This window comes from Drosophila rhopaloa, unplaced genomic scaffold (genome assembly GCF_018152115.1).
Source record: "Drosophila rhopaloa isolate 14029-0021.01 unplaced genomic scaffold, ASM1815211v1 contig_2, whole genome shotgun sequence".
Classification (NCBI taxonomy): domain Eukaryota; kingdom Metazoa; phylum Arthropoda; class Insecta; order Diptera; family Drosophilidae; genus Drosophila; species Drosophila rhopaloa.
In genome coordinates, this window is record NW_025335083.1 from 12,003,401 (window position 1) to 12,016,210 (window position 12,810).

At 37.6% G+C, this 12,810-nt stretch overlaps 2 protein-coding genes across 5 annotated transcripts; one reads left to right on the top strand and one right to left on the bottom strand.

Annotated features, from left to right (window-relative positions):
* Positions 1-8: 8 nt before the first annotated feature.
* Positions 9-11,794, bottom strand: LOC108040131. Of its 4 annotated transcripts, none has more exons than XM_044459436.1 (8): positions 11,708-11,794; positions 7,441-7,977; positions 4,136-4,490; positions 2,397-2,800; positions 2,195-2,316; positions 1,720-1,835; positions 1,540-1,657; positions 9-1,480 (listed from the first exon to the last, which is right to left on the bottom strand). In XM_044459436.1, the coding sequence occupies exons 2-8, from the start codon at positions 7,736-7,738 to the stop codon at positions 1,010-1,012; spliced, it is 1,884 nt and encodes a 627-aa protein (XP_044315371.1). In that variant the 5' UTR covers positions 7,739-7,977; positions 11,708-11,794; the 3' UTR covers positions 9-1,009. The 4 variants fall into 4 exon arrangements, with proteins under 4 accessions (XP_044315371.1, XP_044315373.1, XP_044315374.1 ...); XM_044459438.1 differs by having other exon boundaries at positions 11,689-11,757; XM_044459439.1 differs by lacking the exon at positions 11,708-11,794 and adding an exon at positions 11,568-11,653.
* On the top strand, positions 5,550-6,991 carry LOC108038158. The gene is made up of 3 exons (XM_044459440.1): positions 5,550-5,881; positions 6,023-6,629; positions 6,794-6,991. The coding sequence occupies exons 1-3, from the start codon at positions 5,550-5,552 to the stop codon at positions 6,989-6,991; spliced, it is 1,137 nt and encodes a 378-aa protein (XP_044315375.1).
* Positions 11,795-12,810: the final 1,016 nt, after the last annotated feature.

The window sequence follows — 12,810 nt, forward strand, 5'->3', positions numbered from 1 at the left end:
GGCTGGTGTTGTTGTTTTTCTGGAAGATTTTTGTTTTTATTTTAACAAACTATTATAAAATTGGATGCTTCGTTCTCATTGCTTTTTGTTTTGTTCATATACACAGATACATTAAATATCAATACCGTTAAATTAAAAAATACAATATTTGTTCGTAATATACTCGTATTTATAGATATATCTTGCCTCGCTCCCGTCCGCTGCCAATGCCCTCCAGGGAATTCTCTCGAAGTGAATTTCGAACGCCGAGGTTCGATCCTCTGATCCTCCGATTTTCCGATTCGTCGATTCTCTGATTTAGCCGATATGTTTTCGCTATGCTCCCTCACATGGATAGACTCAAAAAAGCATAAACACTGATGAGCGCTAATTGAATTTGCATAGTATACGTATATGTTTATATTTTTTCTTGAAATTTCGCTTCTAATTCGAATATTACGGGAATGCTTTACTCTTGAATATTTGTAGTAATTTGTTTGGCTGCAATTTCTCGCTATGTCTACAAGCTTTGTCTAAATCGCTGATAAGTTCTTTAGGATTAGGTTTTATATATTATTTGTTGTCGCTGTCGATGTCGCTGCTGCTGCTCTTGATGTTGATTTTGTAGTATACTTCGTTTCACCGCCTCGTTCAATGCTAAACTTAAAATATACACGAAGAACTAAGAACTAAACTAGAGAAATGCTTTAAAAAAATTAGCCCAGAACTATACAAAAACGCTTTAAGCGCCTCGCCTCCCATTCTCATGATCGATTGCAAAAAAAATCACACAAATATCGTTACTTAATTGCCAAAATAAAATAAGCGACAAAAAACCTAGTATTTGTTAGAAGGGATTTACTATTGCAACCCGCAAGACTGATTAATCCGCAAAAGAAATTGAATCGAACTCCATGAAAGTAAAAACCGGATGATGGATATTTCTAAAACCATTGCAAAGAAGTGCCGCCTATGTTATTTTCGCATTTACATCCGCGATATATTTTCCACCCATTCTGAATCCCGCTCTCTACTTGGGCAACTCGTAGATCTGGACGGGCAGCGCCTTGGGCGTGATAATCTCATCCTCGAAGTCCTCGTCATCCCCGTGGATGGCATAGTCGCCGCCGTTGTGCTCCCCCTCGAACTCGTTGGGCACGATCTCCACGTCGCTGGGTCGCGAGGTGCTCCGTGATCCTCCGCCGGAATCGCTGCCGTGCCGATTGGATCTCGTCTTGGTCGACTTGGTCACAAAGTCGCGCAGCATGTGCGAGTACAGGATGTCGTCCAGGTAGTACATGGTGCCCAGGTTGTATACGAACACCTCGCTCTCCGTAATCTGGGCATTGTTCACGCTGGTGTAGTTGCTGCCCGGATTGCGGGTGATCTTTATATGGCCACCGCCGATCGTCTCGAAGACCTCATTATCCCGCAAATCACGATTGTAGAGACGTCCTTTTACGAAGTGATTCAGCAACATTTTCACACCGCGTTGTGAGGCCTGAAATAAAGAGGTTTCTAATTTTAAATTCTCAAAGGCAATGTCTTTAAAATACTTACCATAACCTCATCAGATAGTTTGTCGAATCCTAACTTCTCAAAGGCCCGATCCTCTGGCACAAAGAACGTGTAATTGGCTCCGGAAATGTGCGGAGCAATCTCAGCACTGTTTAGGTATCTTTTGCAAAGCGTAAAATAACATTTAATACTTTCTTTACTTTTAAATTCAGGAATTCTTACCTGGTAATCTGAGTAAATCGGGGATCTCTCTCCAAAGCCAAAAACGAATGGGACAGGAACTGTGCTCCAAACCAGGGGAAGGCCAACAATGGAGGTGTCTCCTTGTCCTTGTGCATCTATAGGGAGTCCACAGTTATATTAATATTACAATTTAAATGTATTCGTATAATATGACAACAGCACTTAAAATAGAAAATCAAAAATATCAGGTAACTATACTAGATTGCAGTAAGTTTAATTTTATGATCTATTAAGTTTATTATCACTCAAAACTTATATTAAAATAATTGTAATATTGTAATAAATATAATATAACATTTATTTACAATCTTTCAGAAGCCTTGACCTCCTTAAACGCACCCGAATATTTTCCCATATAAATCAATTTTCCTTGTGTGTAAATGACAATACATTCCGAGCATTAACCTCATGGAAATCTATTTTCCGCCGTGTGGATTAGGCATAATCAGCTTACCTGATGCAATTTGGAGACCACAGCTTCGGTGACGAAGAGCACCTCGGAGATAATGAAGACCTGATTGCCATTGGAGAGGTTGTAGTCGGCCATAATGCTCACATTATTCACCGTGGGGGTGGCTATCGAAGGAGGGGGGTGAGGAACCACATAGCGTTGTCATAAATTGAATTTGGGAATGTAATTTATGGGAGCCACTTACGTTGGCCGTGGAAGACGACATCCTCGCCACCCATGGTGGGCACAACGACCTCGTCCATATTCCGGACATCGGCCAGCCGCAGGGGTCGCTGCATGGGCAGGAAGTGGTTCCTAAGCACCGACTCGGTGAATTCTGGCACGGAAAACGGATAGAATCCCCAGTCGATGGGATGCCAGCGCTGGAAGGCGTTGTCGGATGGGATCAGCACCGTGTACGCGTTGTCGTCCATAATGCGGGTCAGATTGCTCTTGGAGAGAAAGTGCTGGAACACCTTGGTGCCCGTCTTCATGTTGGCCAAAAAGGACATCAACGGACTGGCCTTCGATTCCTTGATAATGGGCTCCACCTTTGCATGTGCATTCGTAATGTTCGGCTGTTCCAGTGGTTGGGGGTCGTTGTAACGGCTGTAAAATGCACGTGAAAAAATTATCGTCTTTTCTCAAATTAAATAATTTAAATTTGATTTTTTTTTAAATTTAACAAATTATTAAAATGTTTTCTTGTGTGAAAAATGTGGGTATCAGCTTGATGTCATACTTAAACTTAAGATGATGATCCTAAATGATGTTCTAAAAGGCGAGAAGTTGGGGCAAACACCCTATTGGTTTTTATACCCGTTACTCGTAGAGTAAAAGGGTATATTGTATTCGTGCAAAAGTATGTAACAGCTAGAAGGAAGCGTTTCCGACCCTATAAAGTATATATGTTCTTGATCAGGGTCACTAGCCGAGTCGATATAGCCATGTCCGTCTGTCCGTCTGTCTGTCCGTCTGTCTGTCCGTCCGTATGAACGCTGAGATCTCGGAAACTATAAAAGCTAGAAGATTGGCATTTTGCATGCAGATTCTAGGAGTTCCTACGCAGCGCAAGTTTGTTTCAAAAAGGTGCCACGCCCCCTTTAACACCCACAATCGCTTAAATACGATTTTAAAAATTTAAATATTTCGGAAAAGTAAAAATGCAGTTTTATTGTGTTTATCAATACCTATCGAAATGTAGAAGAAATTTTTCAAATCGGACCATTCGTTAAAAAGTTATGCGTGATCAAAGTTTCTATCTCCATCTCCCTCGCACTCCCTTTACCTGAGTAACGGGTATCTGATAGTCGGGGCACCCGACTATAGCGTTCTCTCTTGTTTTCTTATTTTAAATTTGATAAATTTGTTTTTCTGTGTAAAATGAATATGCAGTAGATGATTATGGAGATGTGGTGGAATGGTGGGCCCATTGATTGAGATTGAGATTCTCTTGAAGGCCTTGGTCAAAAGTGCGGAAGGGGAAACCCACTATAGTTAGAGTGTGTGTGTGTGTGTGCAAAAAGTTGGACCAGCAAAAACTTTGTTTGCCGACTGATAAATTTCGCATGAGTGCACTTTTGACCGCAAACAAACTAGGACTAGGAACTTAGCTCTACAGTGGTTTTATGGATATCAGAAAAACTTAAAAGTTGATAAGTGCCAGTAAGTATTTTTAATAAAATCATTAATTGATCTTACTATTTGTTTTACAATCTCATATGTTATATTTTCTTGAGTAGTTTGTACATTTTTAATTTTCAATTGTTGACTTTAAAAAAAGAAAAATTTTTAATCTTTAATAAAAAGAATTTATTTTCTATTAATTTTTGGTGCTTGTTTTTGGCTATCGAAAATCGGATGACCTAATATGTTAATGCGGTACCATTTATGACACGATTTCAGTCCACTGTGCGGGAATGGGTGATGGTGGGTCCTACTCACTTGTTCGTTTCCTGGATATTGCGCTTGGAGTAGGGGGACTTCCTATCGCCCAAATAACCATCAATTGCAATGGCCATCAGGTTCTCATTGATACGCAGCTTGTGGAGTATTTGTTGGCCATTGAGTAGCCAAACATTGTTGTGGGATTTTTCCAATTTACGGAAAACGATTTTGTGTCCGTTCCCATTGCCGAAGGACTCCTCCTCCTCGTTGCTGTTCCCATTGCCGTTGGCCGCGGCACTGTAGCTGTCGAAGATTTTCCCAGGCACCACATGCTCCAACATGAACTCCTTCAGTCGCGGTTTCTCAATGCTCCGCACATCGATTTTGGGCACAATCAGTGTGTACGGCAGGTCTGGAATGGCCAAAATGTCCGGAATGTCCACCGGAATCGAGCGAACATGCAAAGGAGACGGAGAGACAGTTACCAAGGGAATTGCTCACTTAAAAATGTAAACTGTTTTCGTTTCATTTACGGCTAAGTGCTGCGCTCAGCGCACCTGAATCCCCAAACCTGTCTGCATGCTAATCAAGTAATTAACTTTGGGCCCTGCCGCTGAGGTACATAATTTGTTATTTTTTATTCGGGTGTGTAGTCTGCGGAATTCCGTAGCTTTAATTAACTCAAATTATTATGCCACACGCGTTGCGGATTGTTATGTTGGGGGGTGTGTCAGAAGCTATTTTCAATGATTGTTAATTACTTTATGTTTTTTTACTTCTGTTCAGAAGTGTGTAAGTAATGTTAACATTCATAAGGAAATTTATCATCGCGGTTTTTGCTGCGAGTTCCTGTTTATCTATGTATTATGCTTCCATTACCAATTATCATATTCATATTATTCTTTTTATAATTTTTTCTAAAGTAATATCTTTTAAAATTTATTAAAAAATTACTTTAATTTAATATAATGTAATTTTATACCCAATTTAGAATTTAATGTTTTTGCTGCTCTTATTCACTTTAAATATGTCATCATTTTTCCAACATAAATGTATCTAGTTTTTTTATTTTGTTCTAAAAGTGCGTAAAAACAGTTATTTTATTTATTTTTACTTGCAACAGTGAAATGCATATTTATTCTACCATGAATTATGTAATACACCAACATTTGTTTATATTTTTCTCATACCGATGTAAAAAGTATGTTTATTGCGAGTAATACATAATTTTTTTAAAAAACATAAACTCTAATTGTTTAAATAAATATTCTTATATATTCTCTAAAAACAGTATTAAACGATTCGCCTTGCCTTTTTGTCCTTACATGGTAAAAAGTAAATTGAGTATTTTTTGTTTATGATCAACATTTAGACAGCTGAACGAAGTCATTTGTCAACGTCACACATTTCCATTTTCCCATTTTCGGAGTTTGCTGGCTGTCTCTAGCTATTTTGGGGAGTCAGTTGCGCCATGTCCTGTCTAACGAGCGTTCTGCAGCTGCTGCAATTTCTGACAACGCTCTCGGGTTGCAATATTTACAGATATGTCGAAGACAGGCGGATATTCAGACTGAGCCCGAAGATTAATTTTCTAGTCGGGGCGATGCACAGATTCTGGTTGAGACCCTGGCTGCTGGTGATATTCCTGATGCACTCAATTTTCTGGTTGGTGGAGTTCATTGGCGTAATGTCAGATCCCAAGCCTGGAAGCGAACGGCCTCTGAATCTTATTTACAGAATAGGAATGACCATCGCCTCGAACCAGAACTTTTGCATCAGCATTGGAATTGCCTATCACTACAGGTAACGTTGTCAAAAATATAGACAGACATTCTTATAGTCTTCTATAGTTCTACTGAATGGGAATACCGCTTAAGGCAGAATTTAATATTTTTAAAATTTTATTTTACTTAAGTTATCTTTACAATATTTCTCAATCCCAAGGTATCATCGTAACCTGATGCGGCAGGTCCTTAATGGGTTCTCTAGAATCTATTATAGCTATGAGAAAATCTGTGGACGTGCGCCGAAAATTAACTGGTGTTTTTTCGTCATCCAAACGTACAGAGTGTCGATCGCTACCTTTGTGCCGCGAAAAACTTCGCTTATTGCTTTTCACTTTGGATCGAAGCTGGACATAGTTCTACATCAATTCAAATGGCTTTTCATTTTCATTCAGCCGCTACTACTGTCCATCGCTGCCCATTTGGGCATCTTGATTCTATATGCCTGCTATGATATCCATGTGCAACCAAACAGAAATCGAAAATCATTCCAGCTCCATGTTTTCCAACGAAACCTGATCAGACTTAGGCACAATTTTGATTGTCTGGCCCGGCCTTTTGTGTGGACGGTTTTCCTGGAGAGTTTCATACTCTTCATAGGAAACTTCCATTTGAACCTGTACGATAAGCAGTCTGTACGTCACCTTGGGGAGAGTCTGTTGACCACTTTCGTTTTTCCTATTACCCTACTCCATGTCAATGTGGCCATCAAGTCCGCCGAGAAAACATTCGGCCAACTTAAAGCCAACTTCAGGACACAGCGACAGGTGAGCAAACATATTTTTAAGAAAAACTTTTTAAAGCTGATTTAAATCATTGATTTGTAGTCGTTAATAATGGCTTGACCATATTAACAAAATTTCGATATTATTGACTGAAGCAAGTTGGACTTAATAAGAGTTATATTTGATATTGCTATCTATTTTTTTAGACACAAATGCTGTGGCTTTACAGAGAGGTAATGGAAGCAACAGCTGATAGAAATAATGTATTTTGTCTGGATCGGGGACTTATTTTGGAAATGCTTAGACTTGGATGGATTTTCTCCATGTTTACAAATAGCGTATTGCTCAACAGTACTGCAGCACTTAAGCACTTTGAGACTGTTAATCATAAAAAACTATTGTAGTCCCTGTTTTTAGCAGAGTTTTATATATAAATACTTTTGATAAAATCGACTTAATCAATCAAATATGTGGTTAACTACACTTTTTTTATACTTAATATTTATAAAAAACACAATCGAAATAAAATAATTAGAAATACTTGTTGCAAACTTTGATAGTCCATATACATATTAATAACGACTATTAAGTGAAAACACACAATATTAATTTTTATAAATTTTATACATTTGTATAGTAGTTTTTTAGCAATATTTTTAAGATGTTTTAAATTTGGAAATAAATGTATGAACCGTATTCTATATTTCATTTTTACGAGTGTACATTTGCAACCATGTTCCAAAAATGTAATAGGTTACTTTTCATAGAATATACTCTTTATAATTTACTGTCGCCAAACATTTCCGATTCTTTGGTGCATTTCAGTTGCCCATTCAGTTTGGCATTTACTCACCCGATTTTGGCTTGTAGCCGTACAACTCGAGGACGGGAAAGCCATCGTCGATGAACCGGTAGACTTGCTGCCACTTTTCGTCTTCCTGGTTAACGCGTTGCAGGATGGCCAAATCGGGCAGCACTTTGCCCTCAATCAGCTTGGCATTCTTCAGGCTGGCATCGATTCCGGTTGTCGTTGTGGATGTTGTTGCTGCAGTTGCTGCTGCTGCATCTGCGACAGCAGCAACATCGGCAATCTGCAGCAGCGACAGCAACACGAGTGTTGCCACCGGCACTTGCAACATTTTGCGCGACATTCAAGATGCGTTTTTGGTCTTATTATATTTTGTGTTTTCTCTGTTCTTGTTCGTTAGCAAACTGTGAAATTGTTTTTAATTGTTAGCACTTTCGGAGTCTTTTAGTTTGTTGTTTTCTTCGAGTGTTTTCCACTTGTTCTTCAGTTTTTTGATAGTTTTACGGTACCACGAGTTTATTCATTTTTTGTTGTTTGCAAACTTGTTTTCGGGCGAGAGAAGCTTTACATAATTGTCAAGTGCTGGAGGAAGAAGGGGTGATTTTGTATTAGTTTGCAAACTTTTAACTTATTGAAATTCCAGGCGTTGCCTACGCGACTTAATGCGGGTATTCAAGTGTTTTGTATGCAAATCGTATCGCGATTTTCGCCTCTCTATAAATACGAATTTCTGTGCGGTTATATATAAAATAAGAATAGTTTGCCTGAGTTCATCACGCTGCGATTTGCATTTGGTGATTGCGATTGCAGTCTGAGGAAAATCCGAAAAGGGCGGCACTTTTACGATGGGATGCCAGTCAGATGGGTATCAGGAATTGTTAAATTTGCACACTTCTAGTCGTGATGGGCCCTCTCACATTTTATTCTCATTTTGCATATGAATCGTGTCTGTATAATAAACCATAATGTGCGACAATTTGTTTATTTGCTGACCTCTGCGCTCAAATCTGATCGCATACAAGGCTGTTCACTCTGCGGCATGTGCACACAGATACAGATTCAGATACAGATACATTTATCTGGCAGATAGTATATGAAGAAAGTAAATTAATTTCAATTAAAGTTGACAAAACTAGACGGAAAACTACGGCGTAAATAAGTCCAGAAAAAAGAACTGCGAAAAACATCAATCCGATCTACTAGGAAAAAGGGTCTCAAATAAACTAAGTTTTTCCCAGAATCCGGAAGTTTGGGGTGAACTGAAACACTTTAAAATGTGTTTTGTTTTTTTTAATGAATTTTTCATCTTAAGCTTAGCACCTTTGGCGCGCATTTGCGAACTGAACAGCACCGATTCCCGATTCAAACTATACTGTGAGCCCCTGGGGTGGTCAAATCGCCCGACTGGAAGACCAGAGCAAAAACCTGAGACAACAGACAAGTCGGACGAGAAGCAGACGAAAACGGGCTCAGTGACTGCCCGGTGGGAAATGGGATGCCTCTGTCGCAGTTTAAGGCCCCAACGGCAACCTGTTCGTCTGGAAACTTTGAATCGGGAGTACTTGGCTTTAAAAAAGTGGGTAATCATTTAAAACATCTTATATTTGTAATGCTAAGTAAGTAACATAAATACCGAGTGAAGTGAAATCTCTTGAAAATCTGTCCAAAAGTATGCTGTAAAAAGTTTAACTTTTTAAGAATATTTAAATAATTTATAAATAACCAAATGGGATGTTGATTTTTAAAGACCATTCAAAATTGTTTGCAATTTTTAAATTTTAATGTTTTTTTGTTTCATTTTTAGGAAAAACTAAACAAATTTGTTAAGTTAAGGTTATTGTGTTTTTAACTTGGGTATTTAAGTCAGTTTTTTTAAGTACAAATATCAATAAAGTGACATTAAAATGCAATTAAAAAAGTTATAATTAAGAGTAGAATTATTATTTAAACTAAGTGTCAAAAAGATTCAACAAATAGTTATTAGGGAAACAACACATTTTTAAAATAAAGTACGTTTTGTACTCAATAAACGACGTTTATAATGAAAGCAACAGTAATTCTATAAAAATAAATGGCTTTAATAACGATTACTTTCGTTCTCTGAAATATTATGCAAAATGTATAATTTTGTAAAAGTTTTCCCATGCCGACCCGATGAAAACAATTTCCTTCTTATTCAAATTCCCTGTGCATTCGCCAGCGGGCATTTATCACTTATCACAAACGCTCATTATTCATGATTATGCTTTGGCTTTTGTGCAAAATTGTGCAACTACCGCCGCAGTCCCGGCTCACATGGACTACTGGCTGTCTGGTCTGTCAGAGGTTCCCCATTACTGCGGAGCTCCCCTCCATCGCTCGCAGTTCCATTCGCAGACTCAGAACCCAATCCCATTCCCGTTCCCATTTCCATTTCAACAGAGAACAAAAAAAACTATTTTTATTCCACACTGTAAGCAGAAGGTAATTTTATGAATATTGCCAAATCAATATTAAATAATATATTGTATCAAAATAATAAAACTAGAAAAAAATACTGTACCCTCTCTTGATAAACAAAATGGTATAGGTTTTCTTGGCAATCATATAATATTATAAGGAGCAATTCAAATCTCTGCTGGGATCTTAATATTTCTTGAAAATGAAAGGACACATAGGCTAGGAAATTTTAATGATGCCCAAGTTTTTCACATATTTTTTTTTCAGTGTGGTCTCCAGTCTGGAGACTGGCAGCAATTGCTGTGATTGTGCTGACGAGGTTTTGTGGCCGAGCTTTAGCATCAACCGACTGACTGCTGCACTATATAAATGTTGTCTTGCCTTGTTACAACTTTGTATTTTTGGCTTCTTTTCGAACCGCTTTTGTGTGTGCGAGTGCTGTGCTTGTGTGGTTTTTAATGAGAGTCTCGTGCAGGTCTTTTCCATTGTTGGATACCGACTCTGCCGGTCGACAATATTGTAATTGATATTATTGTCAGCCGGAGGGTTTATTTATACTTTCAGTCGGCTTTTAATAAGCAATATTAAAGCTGCGGCTGTTGCTGAATTTCGTATGCAAAGGGAGCACTCCGTTTTTATCTTGATTAAAATTCTTCTTTTAATGGACGATTTTTGGTTTGCTCTTATGCATGTGTGTAACTCGGAAATACTTTTTTATGGTTATGGAAAAAGTAAGAGTTTTAAGGCCCACAAAAAATGACTTCGTATTTATGTCTTACAAAATTAATGGTATTTTATTTAAGCTGGTGTGGGTGTTTTGGCTGGCGAATCTAAAAAAAACATTTAAAACTCCAAAAAGGTTTAAAATTGCTTAAATTGCTTAATGTTCTTTTCTGAGTTTACTCATGCTTTAATTGTGCAATCTACTGCATTACTCACAATGAGTTTGAGGAACTGCATCGACAATTAAATTAAATGTCGAACGTTTCCCAGTGCTTAAGTGCCAGACGGAACTTTTAATCAAGATGGGGGAACTATTTTAAAAATTACCCACTTAAAAGGTGAACTTAAACGACTTGTAATTGGCATCTTTAGGATAGTTTCCGGATACTCTCTTTTCAATAAACACAAGCTTTCTTTGGCTTGCTTTTTAATTACTTTTCCACGTAAAGCTTGCCAACTTTGCTCGTCCTTTTTGGCACGTTACATTCTCGTATGATTAAAAAATTCTTGGGAAACAATTTTCATAGTTTTAACCGGAGAAAAGCCGGTAAATCGAGCCAGGCACGCACACACTTGTTATTGGGGAAACGGAAATGGAAATGGAAAGGAAAAGGGAGTGGGTCTGGGTAAAACTTCAGCGGCATCGCATTGCCGAATTTGTGTATACGAAAACAGGAAGGTTGTGGATTTTAGTTTGTAGTAGTAATAGTGACAGTGATAGTAGTAGTAGTACTACGACGACTACTACACAATACTACAGTGACCAAGAGTAACAAAAACACCAGCAGCAGGAACAGCAGCCACAATAAACAGTGCCGCAGAGTCCAGAGTGCAAACCAATTGAAATTAATTTGCATAATATAAATCTGGACATTCAGCAATAGAATGGAACCGAATCCACTTTCCCCCACTTTCCCCTCGATGCACAAGCCGCTAATTCTGGGATTATTCACAGTTTATTGCACTTAGTTTTCTTGCACAAATGTTCTTTCTCCTTCGTTCGGCCTCACATTTCCACATTGGTTGGTTTATTTTCTCTGTTTTTCGTTTCACAATTTCATTGAGCATTTGATAGTAATTGGATTGGATCGGTTTTTAGTGGCTTGTTTAATTTTTCATTGCAATTTTTACTGGTTTCACTGGACTTTACTTTCCGCTCTACGCAGCTCGCGCGTTGCTCTTTTGGCAAATGTTGCGTCTGTTGTGCCGGAAAATTGACGACAAATTGAGAGCTTTTGCTTCGGTTGCGTCGCTTGTCGGTGCTTTTTGGGCTCCTTGGTTATGCGACAGGGTTGCCAGGTTTCTTACATCACTCTCTAGATGAGTTTAAATTGTGAACAAATACGAAATTTGCATGAAGTAAGTGAAGAAATATAAAATAAAAGTATTTTAAGTATTTTATAAACTTGTTTTTACAATTGTTCACTTAGTCAAACAGCTTTGATATAACAACGCTAGCAAAGACAAACTGTCATGAGTAAGTTTAACTGACATAAGCTTGAAAAGTTACAATTTAAAAATAGAGCTTATTCTTTCATCTAAGACACGAACCCAGCAAGAAGTGGTCAAATATTACGTATACGAACTGTTAGCATGTTTCCTTGACTGTAACGAAAATGTTTATCAGTAATGTTCATAAAACAAAAAAAAATTGGAAACTTAAAACAAACTGAAGTACGTTATGATCAAGTTTTTTTAGTTCAATAAATATGCAAATTCATTTAAGCAAAAAGGCTTAACACATTAATGTTTTCATTTTTTGTTAAAAAATAATTTTATATTACTCTGCATAGTTCTCTGTTTGGTAAAATGCTATTAAATTAAATAACGGATTCCTATTAAAAAAGTATAGTAAAATCAGTAGAAAATTTTGTACAGTTTAATTTTAAGACAACTTCAATCTTTATAAGAATTTATATTGCAGAATTTATATTGCAAAATGGTGTCAAATAATAAAATTATAGTCCATGTTTTTCTTCAACTTATTTTTCAATCCATTTTTTCCACTTCTTATCCTTATTAACAAATTAATCAAGCATACGCCATGCGCACTGCACACACACAGGCAGAATAACAAGGCATTAACACATTGAACAGCACTTGGCTGGCAATTATTAACACATTAACAGGTCGCTACTTGTCTGATTTATTTGCACAATTCATAATTATAATATGCAGGCATCACTGGTAGGCGACACGTGACAATAAAAACAATATATAAAATATGCGCCACCAATTCGTTTGTATACGGTA

Coding starts and splice junctions, on each gene's coding strand:
- LOC108038158 (XM_044459440.1), top strand. CDS start 5,550: ATGTCCTGTCTAACGAGCGTTCTGCAGCTGCTGCAATTTCTGACAACG. Junction 5,882..6,022: donor GGAATTGCCTATCACTACAG/GTAACGTTGTCA, acceptor CTCAATCCCAAG/GTATCATCGTAACCTGATGC. Junction 6,630..6,793: donor ACTTCAGGACACAGCGACAG/GTGAGCAAACAT, acceptor CTATTTTTTTAG/ACACAAATGCTGTGGCTTTA.
- LOC108040131 (XM_044459436.1), bottom strand. CDS start 7,738: ATGTCGCGCAAAATGTTGCAAGTGCCGGTGGCAACACTCGTGTTGCTG. Junction 1,836..2,194: donor TGGTCTCCAAATTGCATCAG/GTAAGCTGATTA, acceptor GACTCCCTATAG/ATGCACAAGGACAAGGAGAC. Junction 1,658..1,719: donor CGATTTACTCAGATTACCAG/GTAAGAATTCCT, acceptor GCTTTGCAAAAG/ATACCTAAACAGTGCTGAGA.